A 24,931-nucleotide genomic window follows, 5' to 3' on the forward strand; every position below is an offset into this window, starting at 1 on the left:
GTTTCTCCTCTCGGGGGTAGATATGCTTCACATCTTGAAGGCTGACCTGCATGGATCAGAACCACAAGGCTGTTTGATATTTGCAGAGACCGTGGCCTCAGCCCAGACCTGTTGAATCAAGATCTCTGCGGATGGGGATCTGCAGGTTGGAAAATACTACCACAGGAAACTGTGGGTTTTCCCTTTTAAATCCACCAAAATGTCCATTTCAACACCCCAGATCATTCTCCTGCACATTCACGTTTGGACATCGCTGCCTTGGCATTGCACAGCTCTTGTGAGGCGTTCGAAAAAAGAAGGGCGAGGAGACCTCGGAGGAAGGGTACTCCTTTGCAGTAAGGGCCCCCCAAGCGCAGGGTCCTCGACGCGGGAGGGCAAGGCTGGCCTTTGGAAGTGGATACGCAGCACCTGGGTACCGAAGGGTCCCTGACCTTCCCCAAAGACCACAGGCCCGGGTTTTGCAGCCCCACACTAGCCTAGGTCGAAGAGCAGGGGCAAAAGCGGCTCCTTCCAGGCACACCGCACTCAGCGCGCACCTTGGGAGCGGAGGAGGCGGTCTGCGCGAGCGCGTGCGTGGCGCGGGGCGGGACCCTCAGAGCATCTTTTTGGGGCGGAGGAGGGAGAGGGGGAGGAAATAAAGTGGGGGTGTCTGGGACTTAGACCTGCCTCCCACTACCCCAACCTCCGCCCCTGCGGCCACTTTCCGCTCTATAATTGGCCGCCTGCTGGCCTTCCTTTCCTCTTATCTGATCCCGGGCGCCCAGCAGGAGGGAAGCTTGGAGAGGCGGAGGCGGCTCCTGGCGGCCGGGAGTGGGAGCGGGAGAGGGTGAGGGAGGGAGAGAGGCTAATTAAAAAGGGGCACTAGGAAGGAACCCAGTGAGCGCCTTGCGCTGCCAAGAACCAACTCGCCCCAGGACTTGGATCTTCCCTAGGCACCGAGAGGTCCCTAACCTGGGCTGGAATCTTGCCCTGCACAGGTGAGTTCAAAGCTTCCTTTGCCCTTCCTCGGTTGGGTTTGAGAAGTCAATAGAAGGTGAAGAAGGAAAAGTGGAGAGGGTGAGCCACCTGCAGATGCAATGCAATTCCTTGGACCTTCGCTACGCGCGCGCCCTGGCTGGTCCCGGGACCTTTGGGGTGGGGTGAGACCGTGCGCCGGGATAACCTCCTCGCCAGGGTCACTGCGCAGGGAGATTGGAGGCGCTGCGTGAGGTGCATGCAAAGACAGTGACCGTGCCCTGTGTTGCTCCCGGGAGCTTGTTTCTGCACTTGGGTGCCGATAGCGTGCAGCGGGAAGAAGAGGGTCTGGCTTCGAGACGGTGGCGACACCAGGCTTTCCAAGTAGAAGGGGCTTAGTAAAGGCGACAGTCTGGTGAAAGGGGGGCTTAGGAACTTGTCTCGGGGAGCTGAACATAAATAGCACGCTGTTTATATTTAGATTGTATTGGGGATCGCTTGGGAGAGCAGTCGATAGAGATCATGGGGGACAACTCACCCAGCCACTACTTGGTACTGCCTCAGAGGAGCGCTGGAGACCAGGCACTAGGCGCAAAGAGGACCGCCAGGCTGAGCGCATTGATGAGGGATGTTGGTGGTAGCCACGCTTCGGTATCTTTGAGTCAGGGAACCGGGTATCTTCGCGCGTTTTGCTCCGGGTGCAGCTTTGAGATGCACCACCAGGCTGTGTTGTTGGAAGGTCCTCTCTGCCCCGGCTTTCCCCCCGCCCCCATTTTAGCCCTCTGGACCCCTCCCTGTCGCAAGCCTCCTAGTGTGCAACGTGTGGGCGAAGATGCACGCGGTGCGCGGAACCCCAGCTTTAGCTTGCAGTGCGCCCAGGCAATACAGGTTGGGGCCGGGCCGGGAGGCGCCCGCGTGGGCCGCTGGAGGGGGTCGGTCCTAGGTGAGGCTGGACGCCTCGTCCAGCTCCAGATCACAGGCACTCAGCTTTTGGAGAAGGGTTCTTGGGTCCTCTGTGGAACGCACTCCCTCTGGAGCGTGAGCTCGGGGGGTTGACCTGGGGTCGCACCTTCGCATAGGTTCTCGCTTCTTACTTGTCCTTAGCGGCAAGTATCCAATGGAGCCTGTGTGCCGCTCTCACAGGGCCCTGGATCCCCCTAACCCCCAGAATTGCTTCTGGAACGGTTCCCGATTCCCTTAGGAAGTTTTGGACTCACTTCTGGAAGTTTCTGAGAGTCTGCTGCTGGCTGCAGCGAAGGAGATGAGAGGGGGCAGGAACCGGGAAATTGGGGACAGGACTTTGGTGGCTCTGTAGGGAGCAGAAACGGAACGGAGTTTTCCTGAAGCCCCCCTGTTACAGGCTCTGGGTCCTCACCTCCAGAGGACGGAGGTGGGGGGTCCTCCTTAGTTTCAGCACGTGATAAAGAGGTCCTACTAAAATCCAGCAAAGGAGTTTATTAGGCTGGATACAGTGAGGTGAGCTAGTGTGCTGTTTCTGATAAGGTGGCCCAGTTTTCATGCAGAAAACTGGGGAATTTAGAGTCAGCTGAATAAATGACTCTAAATGAATAATGAATGGATAAATGAATAAATGAATGGAAGAATGAATTAATAAGTGGATGGATAAATGAATGGATAGCATTTGGATTTTTGGTTGTTCCAAAAGAGCAACTTGGACAGGTAACCTCTGAGCATGGATGGTGGCTGTAAGCCACATTTTTAAAAATAGCTTTACTGTGATATAATTCATATAGCGTACAGGTGTACCATTTTGTGGTTCTTAGAATATTCACAGTGTTGTGCAACCATCACCACAGTCCATTTGAGAACATTTTATCACTCCAAAAAGAAAATTGGCCCTGTTAGCAGTAACTCCCCGTTTCTTCTCCGCCTGCCCTTCCCAGCCCTGCCCAGCCCCTGGCAACCACAAATCTACGTTCTGTTGACACTGCACATAAATGGAAGCATGCAATGTGTGTGTGGTCCCTTGTGACCAGCTTCTTTCATCCAGCAGAATGTTTTCAAGGTTTGCCCATGCTGTTCAGGATACTCTCACCGAACACTGGGCATCTCCTCCTTCGGCCTGGGGAGCCCTGAACCAGGGCCTGAGCCTCCACTGCAGCCCTGGCCTCCCAGGGGTCCCTTTGAAAGGATAGGAGTCACACTGGTGAGGCTTTGTGCTAATTCCCTGGATGGGATTAAGTGGAACCCATTAGAATTCCTGAAGCAGTTTTGGGTGGGTCCCAAGCTTCGGGATTGATGGGAGGAGCCCTTTGGCCCTTACCCAGTGGCTGACGGTCCAGCTGAGGATTTCAGAGAACTTTGGGGGCCTTCTCTGTATGACTTCGTTTTCAAACTCAGCCAGGGCTGGCCTGAAGAATGGGCTGAGCAAACTGGTATTGTCTGAGGGGCACAGGGGCAGCGCTAGCCTACCAAAAAGGCCCTTTGGAAATGTGCTCCCTTTGGCTTTTAAATACTTCTTGGTGTCACTTAGTAAAACACAAACACGCACACACAGAGTGAAACACAAAGCCTGTTTCTAGCTGACAGTCTCTGCAGTTTACATGACTCTGGAGGCACATTTGCTGTCATTTAATCCCAATGCAGCCAAATGACTGCCGTTTCCTGGCCTGTCAAGTGTAACCAGAGATTTCTTTAAAGGACCAGGTTCTTCCTGAATTGCTGCGGGCTGAGGCGGTGAGGTTGGAGCACCCACGAGCGAACACATTATCTGTGATTATGACAGTTTGTGTAGAACAAGGGCGTTGCTAAATACACTGGATGGTTCCTGAGGGGTGGGGGCACGGTAGAGGGGGCCCACAGAGAGGCCAGCCAAGTGAGAGGAGGCAGGGAGGAGAAAGTGACAAACAGACTTGCTCCGTTAGTGCTGAATGTCAGGAAGACAACCTCCCCTTGCTCCTTCTACAACCAAATAGAAAGTGGCCGAGATCCAGTTACTCTTCTTTATAAAATGAGCCTTGAATAAAGACCAGGCCTCCTCCTGTTCCAGTGCGGGTGATGGGGGGGTGTGGGGGGTGTGGTAGAATTGCTGGCTTGTTTTTTTTTTAAGAGCCTATTGAGTATCTGCCCTTTCCTTTTCAGAAATGCACTTAAGTGTCCCAATTTAGAGATCACTGAGTTTCAGGGATATAAATGCCTTTGCCTGGGGTCACAAAACGAACAAGTGACAGCTGCCTGATTAAGAAAAGTCAACTTGAGATTTGAACTCAGATCCCACTGCACATGATCCGCATCAGCTTCTTGGAGAGTGCTGGGGGTGTGTGTGTGACCGGAAGTGGATGCTGTCCACTGAGGCCATACAGTCTAGCCCCTGAAACGGGATGGAAGGCAGAGAGATATGGGTGAAATCTAAACCAGCTCCTTCTGAGCCCCTGTCTGCATTTCCTACTGTCTCTGAGCTTCCATTTTTCTCACGCAGCGGCCAGGGAGAAGGGCAGACACCGAACAGGTTGTTGTAAAGAGCAGGATGGATTAGTGAGAGGCTGCAAGACAACTATGGTTACTCTTGTCTCCTGCTGCTTTTCTCTTCTTCTTTCCATTTTTTTCTCCTTCCCACTTTCCCCTTCTCTCTCTGGTTTTTTGTTTTGGTTTGCACGGACTGCGAATAGAAAGGCAATGGGAAGTTCTGAGCTCTGAGTGTCTATTTAAGCCAGGGCTTAGAGCCCACACTCCCCGTTTCCTCAAGGCAATCATTTATGCATGTTGCTGGCAAACTCTGCTCCCAGTGGGTATTGGTGGAGTTAGCCTGGCAGGTATCCTTGACTCTGAATTTTAGGGAATAACGCTTGGTTTCTTCTCCCCACCCCGACCCGAGAAATGATCAGAGTTGTTTATGAAAATGGATCCGGAGGGAGGCGGGGCCTTGCTGAATCCGTCCAAAGTGTCCCAGGATGTCTGTAACTAGGGAAAGTCAGGGAATCCTGTATTGGGTAACGATCTGCTCCTGGGTGGTTTTCCGTCTGACTCGGTAGCGAGGAGCTCATTGAATTGATATCTAAAGCCAACGCTCCACTGCAGGCTTGTGTTGCTTCCATTCTTCCTCTGCTTCCCAGTCCTGCCTCCTGCCTGTGCAGTGGTCAGTGGTGAAGAACACACCGTGGGAGGCAGCTGTGCACATAGCCAATTACAGTACAGGAGGAGCATCTGACCCAGACTTGGAAGACCAGGGAAGCCCCTGGGGTGGATGGGAGGTCTTTGCTGAGCTGTGACTACCGTTATACTGCTTATAGGTGTAGAGCAGGGGTAGTCAACCTTTTTATACCTGCCGCCCACTTTTGTATCTCTGTTAGAAGTAAAATTTTCTAACCGCCCACCGGTTCCACGGTAATGGTGATTTATAAAGTAGGGAAGTAACTTTACTTTATAAAATTTATAAAGCAGAGTTACAGCAAGTTAAAGCATATAATAATAATTACTTACCAAGTACTTTATGTCGGATTTTCGCTAAGTTTGGCAGGATGAATCTTTATAAAACAACTTACTATAGTTAAATCTATCTTTTTATTTATACTTTGGTTGCTCCGCTACCGCCCACCATGAAAGCTGGAACGCCCACTAGTGGGCGGTAGGGACCAGGTTGACTACCACTGGTGTAGATTTTAGTATAGTATATTTAAAAAAAAAAAAACAATTCCCCATGTCTTTGTCCTAGGAGCAATGTCAATCCTTAAAAGAAGAGAGAGGAAAGAAAAGCCAGGTGATGGAATATTCCTGAGTGGAGGAGCTGTCACTCCAATTTGCCATCCTTTTGAGATAGTCCAGCCCTTCTATGTGTAGAGCTGAGGCACCTAGTTTAAAACAGCAGCTGCATTTCTATGGCTGGTTTGCGGTCAGATCCCTTGCATTTGAGTAATTCCCAGGGCTTTGCTTAACCTCCCTAGGGTCTGCCTTTCTGTGATTTAGAGAAAGGTGGTTCTTCTGGGCCTTTGGGAGAAGAAAACAGCACCCCTTCCTCTGGATAACATGCCTTGGCATAAGACTCTGAGAGCACATCTGCCAATTTCAAGCATCACTCCCCCTCGGCCAAGTGCAAATTGTGCAGTGCATTAACTGTGAATTGTACACATCACCCCTGATTGTTCAGTGATTGACTATTAACTCCATCAGTATATATTGATTGCCTGTTATGCACTTTGGATCTTTTTGATTATGAGTTAGACTGTCCATCTGGATGTCTTACAGAACGCAAGGCCAGGAAGATAAACATAGCCAGTGAGGCCATGAAGTTAGCTGGAGAGGCGCAGAGGTAAAGGACAGATGTCGTCCATCGGAGGTGTCTGGCCAGTGAGGGATCTGGACCAGTGCTGCTCAAGTTGTCAGCGACTGGGTGGTGTTCCTTCCCCCTGATGAGCTGTTCCTTCCCCCTGATGAGATAAAATGGCACCAGGACGTGAATCAGATATGTTACTAAGCACATTGTTTGTTTAGTGGAAAAGTAAAAAAAAAAAAAAAAAATTATTAGTGAGAGGCCCTGGCTGGTTGGCTCAGCGGTAGAGCATCGGCCCAGCATATGTAAGTCTCGGGTTCTATTCCTGGCCAGGGCACACAGGAGAAGTGCCCATCTGCTTCTTCACTCTTCCCCCCTCTCCTTTCTCTCTAAATCTCTCTTCCCCTCCTGCAGCCAAGGCTCCATTGGAGAAAAGTTGGCCCGGGCTCTGAGGATGGCTCCATAGCCTCCGCCTCAAGCACTAGAATGGCTCAGGTTACAACAGAGCATGCTCTAGATGGGCAGAGCGTCACCCCCTAGTGGGCGTGCCGGGTGGATCCCGGTCAGGCACATGTGGAAGTCTGTCTCTGTCTCCCTTCCTCTCACTAATTTTTTTTTTTTTTTGTATTTTTCTGAAGTGAGAAGCGGGGAGGCAGAGAGACAGACTTCCACATGAGCCCAACCAGGATTCACCCAGCATGCCCACTAGGGGGAGATGCACTACCCATCTGGGGCCCTTGCTCTATTGCAACTGGAGCCATTTTCTAGCACCTGATTCAGAGGCCATGGAGCTATCCTCAGTGCCTGGTGCCAGTTCGCTCCAATTGAACCAGGGCTGCAGGAGGGAAGGAAAACAGAGAGAGAGAGGGCGAGAGAGAGAGAAGCAGATGGGCACTTCTCCAGTGTGCCCTCACCAGGAATCAAACACTGGGACATCTTACACCAGGCCGATGCTCTACTACTGAGCCAACTGGCCAGGGCTATAGGGCTTGTTTTTTTAAGTAGAACGACCCCATTAGCTAATCCTGAAAACCCATTTGATTATTCTGGATGTGAAGAGGGTGAAATATTATTCTGGATATTTCATTAGAGTGAAGACATAAGGAATGCTAAGCCATGTCAACACGCTAGGCTGATACATTAGACCTCTTATCTACACATCTGTATGACCTAGCTCATCCATTGAATATAAAATTCTCTTTCTACAAGTGGATATTAAAATTTTAACAATGTAGAGTTGGGGAAGACATCTTAGAGGTCATTTTGTACAGTTCACCTGCCCATAAATTCAGAAATCCCTTGATAACATATCTTATATGGGTGTAGCTTAACCCACTTCTGCCTCAGAGCTTCTAGTAAGAGAGAAAAACCTCTTCAAAGTGTTAGAGACTTTTTATATTCACACTCAATTTTTGGTGGGTCAGTCCATTGATCCAAGTTCTATTTACAGCAGCTGGACAAATAATCTTATGTTGTATTCCACATGAAAGTGCTTCAAATATTTGCAAACATCCACATGTGCCTCCGGTCCTTATTTTCCTAGGCTTAGTTAAAACGTGCTTAAACGTTCTTCTTTTTTTTTTCCAGATCTTTGCATGAACTTGTTAACTAGAACAGCTCAGTCTTTTTCTAAGTCTATGACTTGCTCTTAAGTCAAAGCTTCCACAACTTCATATGGTTGATTGTTTTGAGCCAATATAAAGCTGTCATCTAGAAAATGGTAAAAACGAATAGGAATGTATTTAGAATCTCATGCCTGTCATCTGGATCTTCAGTTTTTAAAAACTTTTTAAAAATTTTATTCATTTTAGAGAGGAGAGAGAGAGAGACAGAGAGAGAGAGATAAGGGGGGAGGGGAGAAGCAGGAAGTATCAACTCCTGTATGTACCTTGACCAGGCAAACCCGGAACTGGTGACCTTGGCATTCCGGGTCAACACTTTACCACAGCGCCGCCACAGGTCAGGCTGTGTCTTCAGTTTTTGCCTACAACTTTATGCCGGGTTAGTCCCACAACCTGCCTATGATGGTAGAGATAGAGACTTCTCGATTCCTTCCTTCCTTAGCATCTACTCAAGAAGCAAGCATGTTGCTTATTGTCATTCCCTTTTCCTTTGCATTCTTTCAACCCACTGCAAACATGCTACTAAGTTAGAACATTTTGAAAGTTATCTGCGTTCTAAGTACATTATTAACATGATCACAGTCATTCTATTATGTAGATGTTCCTTTGTGCATTTTTTTGATAAAGAAACCCAGACATAGAAGGGTTAAACCAGTTAGCAAATTGTTGGCAGAACTGTCTTCTAACTCCCGTTTTCTGTGTATACTGCCAGTTTGTGCTAAGTTTTTGCTCTATTTCCTACTTACTTCAGTTAACTTTGCAACATTTTTGCTTGCCTTCTTCCTTTTGAAAAAAATTGTAGGTGAGCTGACTAAAGGCAGGGATCATAAAGTATGAACATTTGTATCTTCTTTAGTACCAAGTAGAGCTTTGGTTCTATAGCAGTGATTGGTCTCAATCAGTGATTGCTGGAGTGAAAATCGTGCTCTAAGTTATCTCTCAGGGCTTTGTATGCCAGATGGCTAGCTACAATTTTGTTTTAAGTTTATGGGTTTTTTTTGTACATCAGCACTTATTGAATAGAACATTATCCAAGGTTTGAGTGTGTATATGTATGTAAGTCTGTGTGTGTATGGATGGTTTACAAAAGCTTTAGAATAAATATTATAAGGAAATTTGATAAAATGAGCTGCACTCAGGGCTCCTTGTTAAATTTAACTGTACAAATGAGATTAAATAATAAACAAACGTCTGAAGTAGAGGAAGGGAAAATTCACCCAAATTAGGAGTTTTAAATTACTGATTACAAAATTGTGACAGTGTTTTGAGAAAACTCGTACTAAACATTTTCAACTTGACCCAAATTGATTTATACCTTCTGAACTCAGAGCTAAGTAGCCATTTCTATCATGATGTTTTAAACCAGAAACAAAACACACACACACACACACACACACACACACACACACACACACACACAATTAAACCAGAGTTATTTGTTTTGTACAGGCTTTTGGGCAAAGTTTCAACAAATTAGGCCTTGACATTTTGGTCAAGGCTAAACGATGTCATGCATTTGAATAGAAATTGGGATTTTACTTTATTGTTTTGCCCCTATTTCATGGTCCAAAAATTTGGAGACTTGGCAGACAACCTTGGGAAAACTAAAATTCTACTTCTCCCAATATGGGATTACTCATCCTAATTTTAAATAAACAACATAAAAAGGGAAGAATTTAAAGATAAGCTATGGCGACAATAAATAATACCTACTTGTCAAAAAAAAAAAAAAAAAAAAAAGGCCAAGTCTCTAGGATAACGATTATTTATTTATTTATGTAAATGATGTGAAATGTGGATTAACCCCCACTGCAGCATGTTAAGTATTGCTTCAAAACACTGGGACATAAAGACTGCAGGGCTTTGATGAAGACAGTGACGGGCTATATAGGATTCTGGCTTGTCGAAGGACTTTTTCTCCTATGTTAACATACTATCACGCGATATCTGCTTAAACTCCTCTACACTTCAAGTTCAGGACAAAAATGCAAATGCCTGTTTCCTTCCCTCTCCTTCTTTTTGTCTTGTTCTGATTCAAACCTATGGTTATCATGTTTCAAGAACAAAATCTAAGGAAGAACATTTGTTTGACTTGTGGGTGTGATTCTGCTGCTGTAGTTTTCTCTGGGTGTCGTGGGCAGCTGTCTGGGTGACCGGCAGATTTACTGATGTCATAGTGGTTATAGGGCTGCAGCCTGCTCCCGTAACTTTCCAAATCCTCTGTATTCATGCCTTCCCTCTACGTAAGGATGCTCACAGCCCTCTGAGTAAACGCCTTACTCTCATTCCACCTGCCTCTGGTGAGGGTTCTACATGGCCCAGGGCCTTGCCTCCTGTGTGCCATCAAAGGTGACTCATCATTTGTCTCATTTCCTCTGTGCCCTGATAAATGGTTGGTTTACTAATTTGTACTAAATTAATCCAGGCTAAAATACCATGTATATATCACTTAATGTCTTTCCAGTTCCATTGGGGATTTTAAAGAGCTCCCAGTCAATGTCTTAAATCAAGGAAACATTCTTTAGTAACTAGCGTTTTGGAACTATGGTAGGCTGGGAGGGGACCCCTAAACACAAATGAGTACATTTTACATTTTTTATTATAAGATCTTAACGTGACTACTTATATTAGTGCTTATGTTGATTACTTATCTTGCTTCTCTCTTTAGTTGGAAACCCAGAAGAGTGATTGCTCGAAAGAAACACAGCTATTTATTCTTCTCTAGAATAAAACCAGAATTTCAGAGGCTGAAATGCCTGAGCAGCATTTCATTGAGGCTTTGTAAAATTATGCTTTGCTACACTCATTGAAATAACTCTTGGGCTAAAAAAGAAATTAATGCTTATATGATGCTGGAAAGCATATTCAGAGGAAAATTAATGGTCTCAAATAAAGAATAATATTATATTACGTGACCAAGCAGTGGTGCAGTGGATAAAGTGTCAGCCTGGGACACTGAGGATCCAGGTTTGAAACCCTGAAGTCGCCGGCTTGAGCATGAGCTCACCAGCTTGAGTGCAGGGTGGCCGGTTTGAGCGTGGGATTATAGACATGACCCATGGTGACTGGCTTTAGCCCAAAGGTCGTTGGCTTGAACAAGGGGTCATTGGCTCAACTGGAGCCCCCCAGTCAAGGCACATATGAAAAAGGAATCAATAAATAACTAAGAGATGATGCTTCTCATCTCTCTCTCTTCCGGTCTGTCCCTGTCTATCTCTCCCCCCACAAAAAAAGAAAAATAATATTACATTAATTAAGGATTCAATAAAAATCACAAAGAACAACAACAAAAGGGAAAAAAAGGCAGAAAAGGAAAAAGAAAGCAATTACTATAAGTATAGAAATAAATCAGAAAAAATAATATTGACAAACTAAAAAAATTCTCAAAAAGTACAATTTGTATAAAAAGATAGTTTATCAATCCTAGAAAAAAAGAGAAGTCAGAAATACATCAGTTTAATACTGATAATAGAGCTACAATCAGAAATGATATGTTTTTTGTTTTTTGGGGTTTTTTTTGCATTTTTCTGAAGCTGGAAACAGGGAGAGACAGTCAGACAGACTCCCGCATGCGCCCAACCGGGATCCACCCGGCACGCCCACCAGGGGCGAAGCTCTGCCCACCAGGGGGCGATGCTCTGCCCATCCTGGGCATCGCCATGTTGCAACCAGAGCCACTCTAGCGCCTGAGGCAGAGGCCAAGGAGCCATCCCCAGCGCCCGGGCCATCTTTGCTCCAATGGAGCCTTGGCTGCGGGAGGGGAAGAGAGAGACAGAGAGGAAGGCGCGGCGGAGGGGTGGAGAAGCAAATGGGCGCTTCTCCTGTGTGCCCTGGCCAGGAATCGAACCCAAGTCCTCTGCATGCTAGGCTGACGCTCTACCGCTGAGCCAACCGGCCAGGGCCCAGAAATGATATGTTTTAAGTTGAGAAGTTACACAACTCTGCAACTATATTTGAAAAGAAAAATGAAAAAACAACTTTATGGGAAAATATCCAGGCTAGAACCAAGAAGTAGACAATGTATGTAGATCTATAAACAGAAAGAAAAGAGTAAAAAATTGTGCAGGATTAGCCTCAAAAAGGAATTATGTTAAAAGTGTTTACATATGGCAGAATTTACCAAATTGTATACTTCACGTGCAGTTTGTTGTATGTCAATTATATCTCAATAAAGTTGCAAAGAAGAAAAATATGCCCATATGATTTTCTCAATCTAATTATTCATAGGTCTTCATTGAAGACGTCATTCTCATGCTACCTAAATAATTACAAAGCAGTGAAATATGGAAAGATTTCTAAATTATTTTAAGAGGCTGGAATAATCTTGCCACCAAAACCTTTAAAGAAAACTATTAGTCAATTTTGGTTATTAATATAGATCCAAAAATTACCTATACACAGGCAACAATTTATAAAAACCGTACAGTGTGGCCACCGCAAAGATAAGTGAGCCTGGGAAGTGGATCCTCTTAGGGAGCTCTAGACTCTGGGAAATGTCTGATTGGCAGGTTTAAAGGGATTCTTTGGTAATGCAGTGCATAGACCAGGGATCCCCAAACTTTTTACACAGGGGGCCAGTTCACTGTCCCTCAGACCGTTGGAGGGCCGGACTATAAAAAAAAACTATGAACAAATCCCTATGCACACTGCACATATCTTATTTTAAAGTAAAAAACAAAATGGGAACAAATACAATATTTAAAATAAAGAACAAGTAAATTTAAATCAACAAACTGATCAGTATTTCAATGGGAACTATGGGCCTGCTTTTGGCTAATGAGATGGTCAATGTCCAGTTCCATATTTGTCATTGCTAGTCGTAACAAGTGATATGACATGCTTCCAGAGCTGTGACGCATGCGTCCCACATTACCGGAAGTAGTACTGTACGTGACGTTGCGCTTTGCGGCGCTGCCACATACAGTACTCCAGGAGCACAGGATGCGGATGCTGACCACCAATGAAAGAGGTGCCCCTTCTGGAAGTGCAGCAGGGGCCGGATAAATGGTCTTAGGGGGCCACATGCGGCCCGCGGGCCGTAGTTTGGGGACCCCTGGCATAGACCAAGACTGCAAGAATTGAGAGATGAATCACTCAGTTCAAGGTCTGCAGCAACAGATCCATGATGGATAGAACATTGGGATCCCTGAGACACATCGTGTCTCAAGTCTTGCCTCCCAGAGACCTGGCTGTCACCTCGAAACCCTTGAATGTTGTGTCGATGTTACTGAAATGTTGGGAAAGCAAAAAGCAGCAAAGAATGGCTTTTCCAAGAAAAGTTGGGGTGGTCTCTAAGTTGATGCCATCTCACAAATCTCCCTTTGTGACTTATGGGACACCCTCCCAGGGGGACACAGTTGTGGCAACTTGTGGTACTGCTCAAGTAGAGCTGAGGCCTGACGGGAGGCAGCTAAAGTGGTCCTGGTCAGTGCCCCCTCCAGTGCGCTGGCCTTTCACAGGGTCACCAAGGAATTAATTACTGACAGTGCTCAGGAAGCAGTTGCTTGCGCCAGTGATAATCTAGACGTGCTCATGACCTCAGCACCAGCAACAGAACCTATCACCCCATGTTAGAGTCAAACACGGAGAAGATGGTGTTTGGGATTTCAGGAGTGAATGATCATTTTCCAATGACTGCCTGAAAGCCTTTGTGAAACAAAGTGTTCCCAACAGGAAGTCATCTCCCGTGTTTCCAATATTCCCCGAAGAGGAGCACCCATGTGGCCCCGGACTGGATCATGATGAGCAAATGTCACCCAGAATCCTATCTCAAGAACAGCGAACAGCCTGGGAGGAACTAGAGGAAGAGTGGGAAGGAGGATAATTATGGTTTTACATAGAAAAGGAAGAACTCAGGACCTGCCTTGACTCAACTCTACAGTGGATCCGACCCAGTGATCTTCACTTGGGTCACACTTCTTCACCCAGTGATGGTCACTGAGCCGCATCGCCCTGTGTGGTTATCACCAGCAAGGCCAGGTCTCAGGTGCCCCCAAGAATGGCAGAGGCTGGACTTTAAAATTAGGAAACTCATTAAAGGAGGTCACCAGAGCTTTAGCACCTATAGCTATCACCTGAAGGCTGTACGAATCCTCCCACCCATTCCATTCACAGAATCTTAGAGGGAACCAGATCTTACGGGACCCAACATCCACTCAATGATGCTCTCCAGACTGAAAGGATGGAAACAAGATTGTTGGAAACATATTATCCTGGGATGGCTCCAACCCAAAGCCTGGCTGACATGTGCCTCACTGGGTTATATATGTCGTTTCACAGAATGGGTCAGACTAGATTCCCTCTACAGAACAGCATCCAGGACTGAGAGAAGTCATGTGGTCGCAATTTAAAAAATACTTGGGATTAAACACACAACATAGATTGTTTTTAAAATTATGCAGGTTTCAGCATCTTCCCAGCCCTTGCAAGTAGGAGATAGTTCACATTCCACTAGATACAATCCAAAGCTACAGTAATGACACGGATTTTATGTGGATGTAACAAAGCTTTTCAAGTGATAATAGTAAATAGAAATAGAAAATACTGGATAAATTTAATATGGCTTAAAAGTACTATAGTGATAATAATTTTTAAAAAACCCATATTTGGGGATAAATGTCACCTAGAATAGTACTCCCACACTTGTTCCTTAAGGAGAATTAATATCCAGTTTTTATGAGTCCTGCATTGACTGTATTTTTAATTTTTGCGAATAGATAACTTGAATTGATTTGTATTTATTTTATTTTGCTACAATAAACATATATCTATAATAAATAAATTCTAGGCATTTTAAAATTGACTTTATTGGGGTAACACTGGTTAATAAAATAATATAGGTTTCAGGTGCACAGTTAAACAACACATCCTCTGTACACTGTATTGTGTGTTCATCACCCCAAGTGAAGCCTCCGTCCATCATCGTTTGATGTGGTACTTGTATAAGATGCTGGTAGAACTGAAAAGAAGTGTAATTTTGTATAGGGCATTATGTAAATATGTTCTAAAAACCTTAAGGCACACATTTATTTTACCTAGCAGGTCCACAATTGGGGAATTTAGCCAAAAGAATTCAATAGTCATGCTTTTAAGAAGATATAAATAAGATGTTCATTCCTGTTACATGTATTGGGAATTTTTGGAAATCAACTAAATTTCCAAATAAATATGAATAATAAATAGTGCCACTGCCATATATCTTGTAACAGCACACTTACTGTCATCAGAAAGTATTTGCACTTCAGTAAGGGAAAAATAGATATCAAAAAAAGTGCACACTCTGGTGTGCTTTCTTGTCTTTTCTAATGTTGCACAATTAAAACTTATTATTTTGGTAATCAGAGCAAGAAAAGATGTTTTACAATGAAAAGAGAGTGGGAGGAAGCATGATACTACCAAAACGTTTTCCTAAGATGCTTCCACCATGCCTGATTGTTACATCTCTGAGGGTTATAATCTTGAATCCTGACCTCAGAAGCTACGTGACTTGGGGAACTTCTGTTTGCCCCACTTTCCTCATCTGTAATTTGCTATTAAAATCATACCTACTTCAAAGGATTGCTGTGGGGCTTAAAGGAATTTATGTTTGTGTAAAGTGCGTACAGTAGTCTTCACACATAGTAAGGGCTCAATCAATGTTACGCCGGATAAAGCACACGCCGGATAAAGCACAGGGACCTTTTCTGGATGAACCATGGGCAAGAGTCTACTCAGCTCTTAGTATCCAGAAAAGCTATGCATCTCCAGAAAACTGTTTTAAAATTTAATCTAGTACTATAGTCAAATTTCATACTTAGCATGCTTCCTTCTTTCTTGGACTGCTAGTTCATAATAAATTCTGTACCAAATTCATGGTCACCTCCACTACCAGAACCAAATCTATTTTCTCTGCTCATTTAACTTAACACTGTACTATTTTCTTACCAGTTGTCCCTGATTCTAGACTTCCCCGGCCACCCACTTAAATTTGAATTTTAGATAAACAATGATAATATTTTTAGTATTCAGTATCTCAAATATTGCATGAGACATACTTAAAAAATTACTGCTACTTACCTGAAATTAAAATTTAACTGGGATTCATGCTTTTTTATATCTTAAATCTGGCAACTCTACCTTATATATTGTATTTATTTCTTATTAAATTCTCTGAAGAACTTTTGTGGCACAATTGTAGGGAATACGTGAATGAATATATTAATAAAAAAATATATACTCATGGTAAATGTTTGAGATATTTTAATCTCCAAGGAAAGGACTCTCTAATGGCTTGTAATAGAATTGTAGTCAACAGTTTGTAGATTGGCCTTTAAAATTAATACCAAACATTTACCCCCTTCTCCCTTCCCCTCCCTTCCCCTCCTTTCTTTTTGATCTCTCTCTTCCTTGTAGCTCTTCTTTTATTAGTATTCTAATGAAAAAGGACAACTTGGGAGAGTTTTAGATTCACAGTTTTGAGAAAAAAGTGTTATAGGAAAAGATTAGGTATTACTCAGCGTAGTGACGTAAAACAGTACTTTACTGGCATAAAGTACTGTTTCCAATATAATGCCACAGTATGACTTTTAACTGTATATGAAAAATACTGGAGGAGCTGAGTAGCATTTTTCCTGCGATTCATCCAAAATTTTACTGATAAGGAAATTGTGATTGTCTGATTATAATGTTTATTTTAGGTAAATTTTTGGAATTTACCCATTTGGCTAATTCACTGTTTAATTCATGTCTTCCAAAAGAGTCACAGAGTACCTTTTGAACCTCTCTCCCAAATATTTCAGATGATTCTCTCCATTTGGAAAAGATGTCTTTTCAAATATCTTTGAGTGGTTTTTACTTTAGAGTAAAGTGTATGATACCCTAAGGAATGAATTACTTCCTGGCATTACTAATCCATGTTGGCTTGTTTGTGTGTCCTAGATGACTACATCTAACTACTTTATATACAGCCTTCTTAAAATACCCCTGTGTCCTCGGTTTCCAGGTCTGGTGCTGCATTGCATGTGAGAGACAAGAAATCGAATGAAGACTTTTTGGTGCACGATGCAGTACTGGCTGTTTCCAGCTGTGTTGGCAATTGCTTACTTTTGTACCATCGTCCAGTGTCAAGGTAATGGAAGACTTTAAGATAATTCATTAGGTTCTGGGACTCTAGTTGTCTTGGTTCTGATCATCCTTTTTTTTCCCTCTCTATTTACTCTAAGAATGCTTCACTGGTTCAATTGCATTTGTCTGCCGAGTTATATGTCGATTTTACTCACTATTGCAACTATTGGCACTGTAGAAATGTGGCACTACTTTGATGAGGGTTACGACCTCACCAGTGACTGAGCATAGTAATTTTGTGGCAATTAGTAAAACAGCTCATTCTTAACTTGATTCTTTTCAGTAGCTGCTTTTCAGGCTGTGCAAATTTAATGAGTAACGTCAAATTTGCATGTTATATAATCAGTTCTGTTAATAAGAGCTATAACATGTATATATAACCCAGTCATGCTTTGTTAGAGTGTCTACAAAATCTTACTATCTCTTCATACTTGGTACTGAATTTTGCTCCTTTTGTAAAAGCAGAGTGCATTGTGTAAAGTTTACTAAGTGTCTGACGGGAGCTGCTGATACGCCGTTTGAACCCTTTCTAGCTTTGTTTTCATTGAACTTGGTTTTTGAAATCTAATATTTGTATTTTGAATCCACATATTTGTTTTTGATTTCCAGTCAATTTTATAAAGTATGTCAATAGTTGGCAAACTACCACCTAAGGGCTTGCTTTTGTAAATAAAGTTTTATTGGGACTCAGTCATGCTTATTTGTTTATATATACCTGTGACTTCTTCACAGCAACAACAGAGTTGAGTAGTCATGACAAACACTATAAAGTCCACAGAGTCTAAAATGTTTATAATGTGGCTCTTTACAGAAAAAGTGTGCTGAACTCCAAAGTAAGTGCATTAATATAAATATATATAAATCCTCAAAGTGACATTATTAGAGAAACGTGGTAATCCTGTAGAAACAGAAATGTTGGTGCTGAAACACTCATTCATCAGCTGAGCAAGGAAGTCTGAATGTGATAACATTGTTTTAGGAATGTCAATGTATTATGTTGGGAATTTAAGGTTATAAAACAAATCAAATGCCAGAACCACACCCTGGTTCCTTCAATGAGGCACACTTGTTTGGAAAGGAAGGGAACTTGACTCTTTGGATGCTCAAATAGTGTTAAAATACTTGGAGTTAATGACCATACTTCCAAGACTTCATGCAACACAAAGGGATTAACTGGGCAAATTCTGCTCACCTTATTCACATTGGTGAAAGAATGCTGTCAGCTGTGGCAACTAGAGAAATGATCATAGAAACCCTAGGTAATGCACCTTCTAAACTATGGAATACCATCTACAGGTCCTTGCTACTTCAGTCTATTTTAATTCAGAAAGAGTCATTTAAGGAGTCACTGATCACACAGCTCTTCTGGGGTACTTTTCATGGATGCTGTCTACCAGATAGACATTGCTAGCCAACTTCTGTTTTAAATCAACTTTTTATGGAGCACGTCCTATGTGTCAGGTTTAGGACACAAGCTAAATAAAACTTTATTCTTTGCAACCCTACCTACACCTTGATTTGACCAGTAGGACCCATTTCAAACTCTTGACCCCCCAGAACTGTAAGATCATACATTTTTATTATTTTAAGCCACTTTGCAATAATTTGTTATAGCAGCAATAGAGAACTAATGCAGTCAGTAAGTATTAAAAGGTATGCTGGAAATTAACCTTCCCCTCTTAGATTGCTAATTCACCAATTATGCTTTACCATTTAGTGTTTCCAGGTAGTTCTTTGTGAAGTACTTTCCCTCTCTAGACAGAGAATGTGAACCCACACTGGCTCAATATTTATACCTGAATTAGTCCAGCATCTTCTTTTCAAGACAAGCTGTTAAATAAACTGAAACACAGAAAAAATAATGTGTTGGTTGGAAGAAGAAAAATGTGTATAGCATGACAGAATGGTGGCACCAATACTTTCTCAGAATTTCATCGTCAATCTGTAGTACTTGGTTCTAGCAATGTTTGTTTTGGGTGGTTACAAGAAAGAACCACCGAAGTTAAAGTAACTGTCATTTAAAAACCTCAAAGCACATAAAATTGGCGACTTTGCATCAGGGCTAGATGGAACCTTATAAAGACCTCTTTGTTAGCATATTTACACATGCTATTTGCTGTTGGTAGTAGTCAAACATATTTGGAAGTTGAGAATATTTTCCTTCTGTTTTCAGCATAAAATGGATTGTGAAATTATAACTTGTTAGGTTCTCAGCGAGATAAAAAGAACCCCACTCTCTGCCTGTCCTTCAGTTCTTTTCTCACAAATATTAATTTCCTCTATTTATGGAATATTCAGGCAATGTGTGTAATTAAAAAATGACTGAGATAAAAAGCTAAGGATTTTTTGTTGTTATTGTTGTTTGTTTGGGCTTGTTTTTATTTTAGATTACTTGTAAGAGTTAGCTGAATACTTCCCTGCTATTTATTTCAAGGTCTTTTGCTTACATTGAATAGACGGTTCCATTGACAGAGCGCCTTAAACTGGTTTGAAGGGAAATCACTCTCAGTGCCCAGTGTTCTCCTCTCTCTATCGGTCAGAGATTTTTGCTGCCAAATAATGGAAACTTCCTCTGGTCACTTTAAGCAAAAAGTATATTTGTGTAGCTAATAAAGTAGCTCATAACATTCAAGTGAAAGTTAAATAATTAAGTTTTGAAAAGGATAGGCACCTGGGAACATCCTGGATATAGTTTCTAGAAGTAACCATTTTCTTTTATTTTAGAGCATGGCTTGGAATGAACTGGACCTATTTTCCATCCTCCCATCATTGGGCAGATTCTTGGAAGAGCTGGCCTGAGCTCCCATCCCCGAGCCAGGGGAGACTGGCTGATTGATAGGGTAGCCAAGGCCCCATGCAGTGGGGAGGGCGTGTTGCTCCTTGGCAGGAAACCAATTCTTGGCTAGAAAGGGAAGAGGGGAGGTGATTATCAGGAGTGGAGAACAGAGACCTCCATTCCAGTGTTTCTGGGCAAAAAGTTGTGTTTCCAGAAATTAAGGCGAACTGTTGCATAGGTAGTCACACATCATAACAGCAAGAGTTCAAGTTGAGTTGATTTAAAGTTAAAGAAAGGAAGGAAGGAAGGAGGAAAGGAAGCTCGGAAGGAAGGAAAGGAGGGAGGGCAGAAAATTAGCCCTTTAATAAATAGTCATATTGTGAAATAAAATTTCCAAAGTACCTGATAAGAGTGATGCTTCAATTGGAATCTCATAAACATTCCTTTTCTGCACACAAGATCTGATTTCTATAAGCGTGATTGCAGTAAAATTCTTGGGCGTTTAAAGAAAAATCTCCCCTCTTAAAAAAAGTAAAATAGCACAACATGAAACAAAAATACCGCCATCCTCCCAGGAACAAGCCTGATCCTGCACAGAGGGGAAGACTGCGAATGGACCCTCCCTGGTCTTCCCCTTCGCTCCCCCTGGGGGATGAATTGCATATATTGTATTTGGCCCACTCCCACCAGGAAGCCTGACTTCACAAAGCATGAATTTATTAGCTTGCTCTTGGTTCTTGGTGTGGGCCAGACATCAAGCTTCACACTTGATTTTCATCTTTTTAAAAAGCTTAGGATTTTAACTGACACAAATTAACTGTGAGTCAAGTTCATGCAAGTATTTATAATCATTACTGGAAGTTAAGTATATGTATAGAAAAGCTGTGCTCACACGAAGAAAAACCATGGGTCTGGTATTAAATATGCACAAGTTTTTGTTCCATGAGATAAGAACAGGTATTTCTCTAGTGAGCTTACAGTGTTTCTGTCTGTCAATCTCGCTGCCCTGGCTTTGGCATGAGCCCCAGAGCTTTCCGTACTGGGAAAAAAAGGGCTAACTTTCAGGATCATAACTGGGACCTTATGCCTCTTTCTTCCTTAACAAGCATTTCCTCTTTTCAGTGTTTTTACCCTAAAGGCCGGAACCTAAAGGAAATGTGACCTTCGAGTCTAACCAAGATTTTCTTTTAATGATTATGAGAGCCTTTATGCTTATATAGGCGATAGATGTGATCCATTGATAAAGAGAATGGTGGTATTGCTATTTGCTAGCAGTTATAATGGAAACGGAAGTTCTACGAATTGTTGGTAAATTGTTGGAAGAGTTGAATGTTGATGGATTTGAATATTGATGAAGTATTTGCTTCCCAATCCATCTCCTTGAGTCGTTCAGTGGAAGCCAGTGCCATCATGGATTCTGGGGCCGCATCGTGTTGTCTGAGCAGGGTCTCGTTAGGGCATGGTCATTATATTCTCCTGCAGGTTCTGAAGGTTAGCGATTGCCTATAAGCTGCAGGCTCAGCACTCAGACCACAGTTAAGCACAGAAGCCTGGGTAGAAAATGTTATAAAGGTTTCTAATCTTTAACCTAGGAATCCCAACTGTTGTTAACTTCTTTGCCCTCCTTGAGATGTCAACACCTGGGGTGCTGACAGAGTTGACCGACCCCCTCGGAACTGCGTCCGCTGAAGCCTCCGTTCTGCCTGTGGTCCTTCCCCCCTCCCTGTGTTGGCTCCCAGGCACGCCAGCTTTCTCTCATCAGTGCATCCAGGCAAAACTTTGTGATAAGCTTGGCCACTGCTATCTATCAGCCCTGATTTGGCTCCAGAACTGGATATGTTGTTTAAATATTTTAAATTCTTACTCTTAATTTTGTTGCTGCCCGAGTTCAGACAAAGGAAAATAGGTATAGTTTCTCTATTCATCCAAATGTTTGCGTTAGCCACCTTCCTTTTCTATTTCAAAGTCATAGTTTTTACAATGAATCCATACTTTCCCAAAATCCAGAGACATGGAAACCCTTTCATTCATGTCAAATTGAGAATGGGAAACTAATGTGTTTGTTCTGCATGGCTGCTAGCATTTTCTATTGGATGTTTGAAAAAGGCAATGAAAAAGAGAATGCTACTCTTAAGATTGTGTCTTTCAATGCTGACTGATTTCAGATGAGTGGATTGTTTGTAGGGGAGTAAATTACTCATTCATCTAGTTCAGTGAAGGGTGACGTGTGTGTGTGTGTGTGTGTGTGTGTGTGTGTGTGTGTGTATTTTTCTTAAGTTGGAAACGGGGAGGCAGTCAGACAGTCAGACAGACTCCAGCATGCGCCTGACCGGGATCCACCCAGCATGCCCACCAGGGGGCGATGCTCTGCCCATCTGGGGCATTGCTCTGTTGCAACCAGGGCCATTCTAGCACCTGAGGCAGAGGCCACAGAGCCATCCTCAGCGCCCGGGCCAACTTTGCTCCAGTGGAGCCTTGGCTGTGAAGGGGAAGAGAGAGACAGAGAGGAAGGAGATGGGGAGAGGTGAAGAAGCAGATGGGCGCTTCTCCTGTGTGCCCTGGCCGGGAATCGAACCCAGGGCTCCTGCATGCCAGGCCGACGCTCTACCACTGAGCCAACCAGCCACAGCTATTATTTATTTATTTATTTTTAGTCAGGGGGCAGAAAGAGAGAGAAGGACAGACAGGGAGAGAAATGAGAAGCATCAACTCATAGTTGCAGCACTTTAGTTGTTCATTGATTGCTTTCTCATATGTGCATTTAACTGGAGGTCTCCAGCCAAGCCAACGACCCCCTGCTCAAGCCAGTGACCTTGGACTGAAGCCAGCAACCCCATGTTCAATCTGGTGAGCCCACACTCAAGTCAGATGAACCCATGCTCAAGCCGGTGATCATGAGTTTTGAAGTTTTGAACCTGGGTTGTTAGCGTCCCAGGCCGACACTCTATCCACTGTGCCATGGCCTGGTCAGGCAAGAGTGACTTCTTAATATAGGACTCCTAACAAAGAAACAGAACATTTCATTTGGGGTCAGAGGTTGTTGTTCTCTAGAATGTGAACTTGGGGAAGTCTCTTAGCTTCTCCTTGATTTCCTTATGTATAAAATGAAGATAGGAGATGATATAATGAGGAAAGCGAGCCAACATTGATTGACCACCTAGTTTAATGTGACATAGTCATTATCCTGTTTAATGTCATCTATCCTGGGAAGAAAGTATTGCTGTCACCTTTAAAAAAAAAAGGCTTTGGAAGAAACAGTCACATGCTCAGGGTTGTTTATCTAATAAGTGACAGAAATGGGAATCAAACCAATGTCCAAACTACAGAATTTCTTGTGAAATTTGGCAACATGGAAATAGAGTTCCAAAAACACATTTTATAGTTTGAATAACTTGCACAAAAGTAATATAGATCTACCCCTTTTGTGAACTGTCAGATAAGAGTAAATATACCAGGGTGATTCATGACTATGTGCTTTGTATCGTTCTGAAAGGTATAAATCAGCTACACTTGAAGAATAAAACAAATTTATAAAACGTCATTATCTTGTATTTGGTCTTTTTTATTTTGGTTCTTTACCATCTTTTTCTCAAATGTTTTTACATGAAGATCTTATGACTATAATATGTCTGTAATAGCCTTCTTAAATGATCTTATTATAACAAATATTGGATTGCTAAAGTAAAATACCTAAAGGCATAAAACAGGTCCCACTAGAATTGATTATTAAAGCTCACATGTTCCAAGAAGAAAAATTCATCCTTGTAACATATTGAAATCATTTTTTGAGATTGGCTTTGATTATTAAACTAGAGCAGTGGTTCTCAAAGTGTTCTCACACCTAGAAGATTTCCAGGTGTGCCCTATGGTATTCCAGAGAAATATGTGCCTGTTGGGGACCAAAAAACCAACAGGGTTTTTGGAGTTTAGATTTTTTGGGGACAGAGGTGGGAAATTGGCTGTAAACTGACAGTCTGCCCAATCCCCCACCTCACTTGCCTGATAAGGTTGCAAAAGGCTGTTAAGCTGTGGTGCTGGATTGTTTACGCTACCCCCCCATGTTCCCCAGAAAGACTGGAGGCAAGTTTCTTCTATCCTTTGTTTGGTGTAAAGTCAAGATGATATGTATGGTGGGGGTTTTCTGCACTCAACACAATTAAGAGTAAAAAGAGGGGAATTCTTCAATGTATTGATGAGAAAATGAGAGTTTGCCTTTCTTATACGCCCAAACATTGAAGAAATCGCTAGGACACATCAGACTCATGTTTCTCATAAACACAAGAATGAAAAAACTTAACACATTTGCACTGGGACCTGCTGAATTTACTAACTCTTACTAAGAATGTATCTATATATATAAAAAGATAACTTTTTTGTCTATTTTTTAACCCTTTTTTTTTTACGAATTCTGAAAGCATAACTCAAAAAAGTAACATAAAAATGTTTTTTAATGTTTTAAATTTAATTTTGTCATATTTATTTCATTTAATTACCATAAAAACATGCTTAAACTTTGTATTTTTTTCTTTAATATTTGAGTTAATTATTATAACATATTTCTCAGAAATTTGTATATAGTGTGCCTACAGTTATTTGTAGAATTTTAAATGTGCCCTGACTTCAAAATTTTGAGAACCACTGAACTAGAGTGTTAAATTCATACTTCTTTGTTATTAGATCAGTATTGTTTGACAAATGCTCATCTCTTCAGGAACAAATGGAACAGGTTTGTGATATTTTACAAATGGATTAATTCATTAATAGGGTTGTCGAAAGAACACATTTTGAGACTGAAAAGATCTTGTGCATTTGATTACGGTGACTTTTCAATTTAGCAAATGGTAGCTTAAATGTATCAACATTTAATCATTGTTTGTTTCTCCTTTTCAGTGGCTCCACCCACACGGTTAAGATATAATGTCTTATCTCATGACAGTATACAGATTTCATGGAAGGCTCCAAGAGGGAAATTTGGTGGATACAAACTTCTTGTGTCTCCAGCTTCAGGTAAAAACCATCCACTGTATTTTCACTAGCAATATTTACGCATAGGTAACTAAAACTGTGTAGTGCTAAATGCTGCTTTCAAATCATCTGAAAGGTTTTTTTTTTAATTAATTTAATATTTGAGCTTGAAATCTTATCTTCTAATCAAGGAAGTAATGTCCCAAAGTCAAAAGAATGACCACTAGGTTCACCATAATTCTCTGCTCAGGTGAAATTTCCAGGCTATCAAAAATTCTTACTTCT

The 24,931-nt window shown here is 42.5% G+C and overlaps 1 protein-coding gene across 3 annotated transcripts in view; it reads left to right on the forward strand.

Annotated features, from left to right (window-relative positions):
- The first annotated feature begins 694 nt into the window (after nucleotides 1–694).
- Nucleotides 695–24,931, forward strand: part of COL14A1 (collagen type XIV alpha 1 chain) — a 219,744-nt gene continuing 195,507 nt past the window's right edge. For all 3 annotated transcript variants that reach the window (XM_066379414.1, XM_066379415.1, XM_066379416.1), the window contains exons 1-3: nucleotides 695–977; nucleotides 16,784–16,909; nucleotides 24,572–24,688. In XM_066379414.1, the coding sequence (XP_066235511.1) occupies nucleotides 16,822–16,909; nucleotides 24,572–24,688 (205 nt within the window). In that variant the 5' untranslated portion in view covers nucleotides 695–977; nucleotides 16,784–16,821. The remainder of the gene's footprint in view (nucleotides 978–16,783; nucleotides 16,910–24,571; nucleotides 24,689–24,931) is intronic.

The sequence above is a fragment of the Saccopteryx leptura genome, chromosome 3 (assembly GCF_036850995.1).
Source record: "Saccopteryx leptura isolate mSacLep1 chromosome 3, mSacLep1_pri_phased_curated, whole genome shotgun sequence".
Classification (NCBI taxonomy): Eukaryota; Metazoa; Chordata; class Mammalia; order Chiroptera; family Emballonuridae; genus Saccopteryx; species Saccopteryx leptura.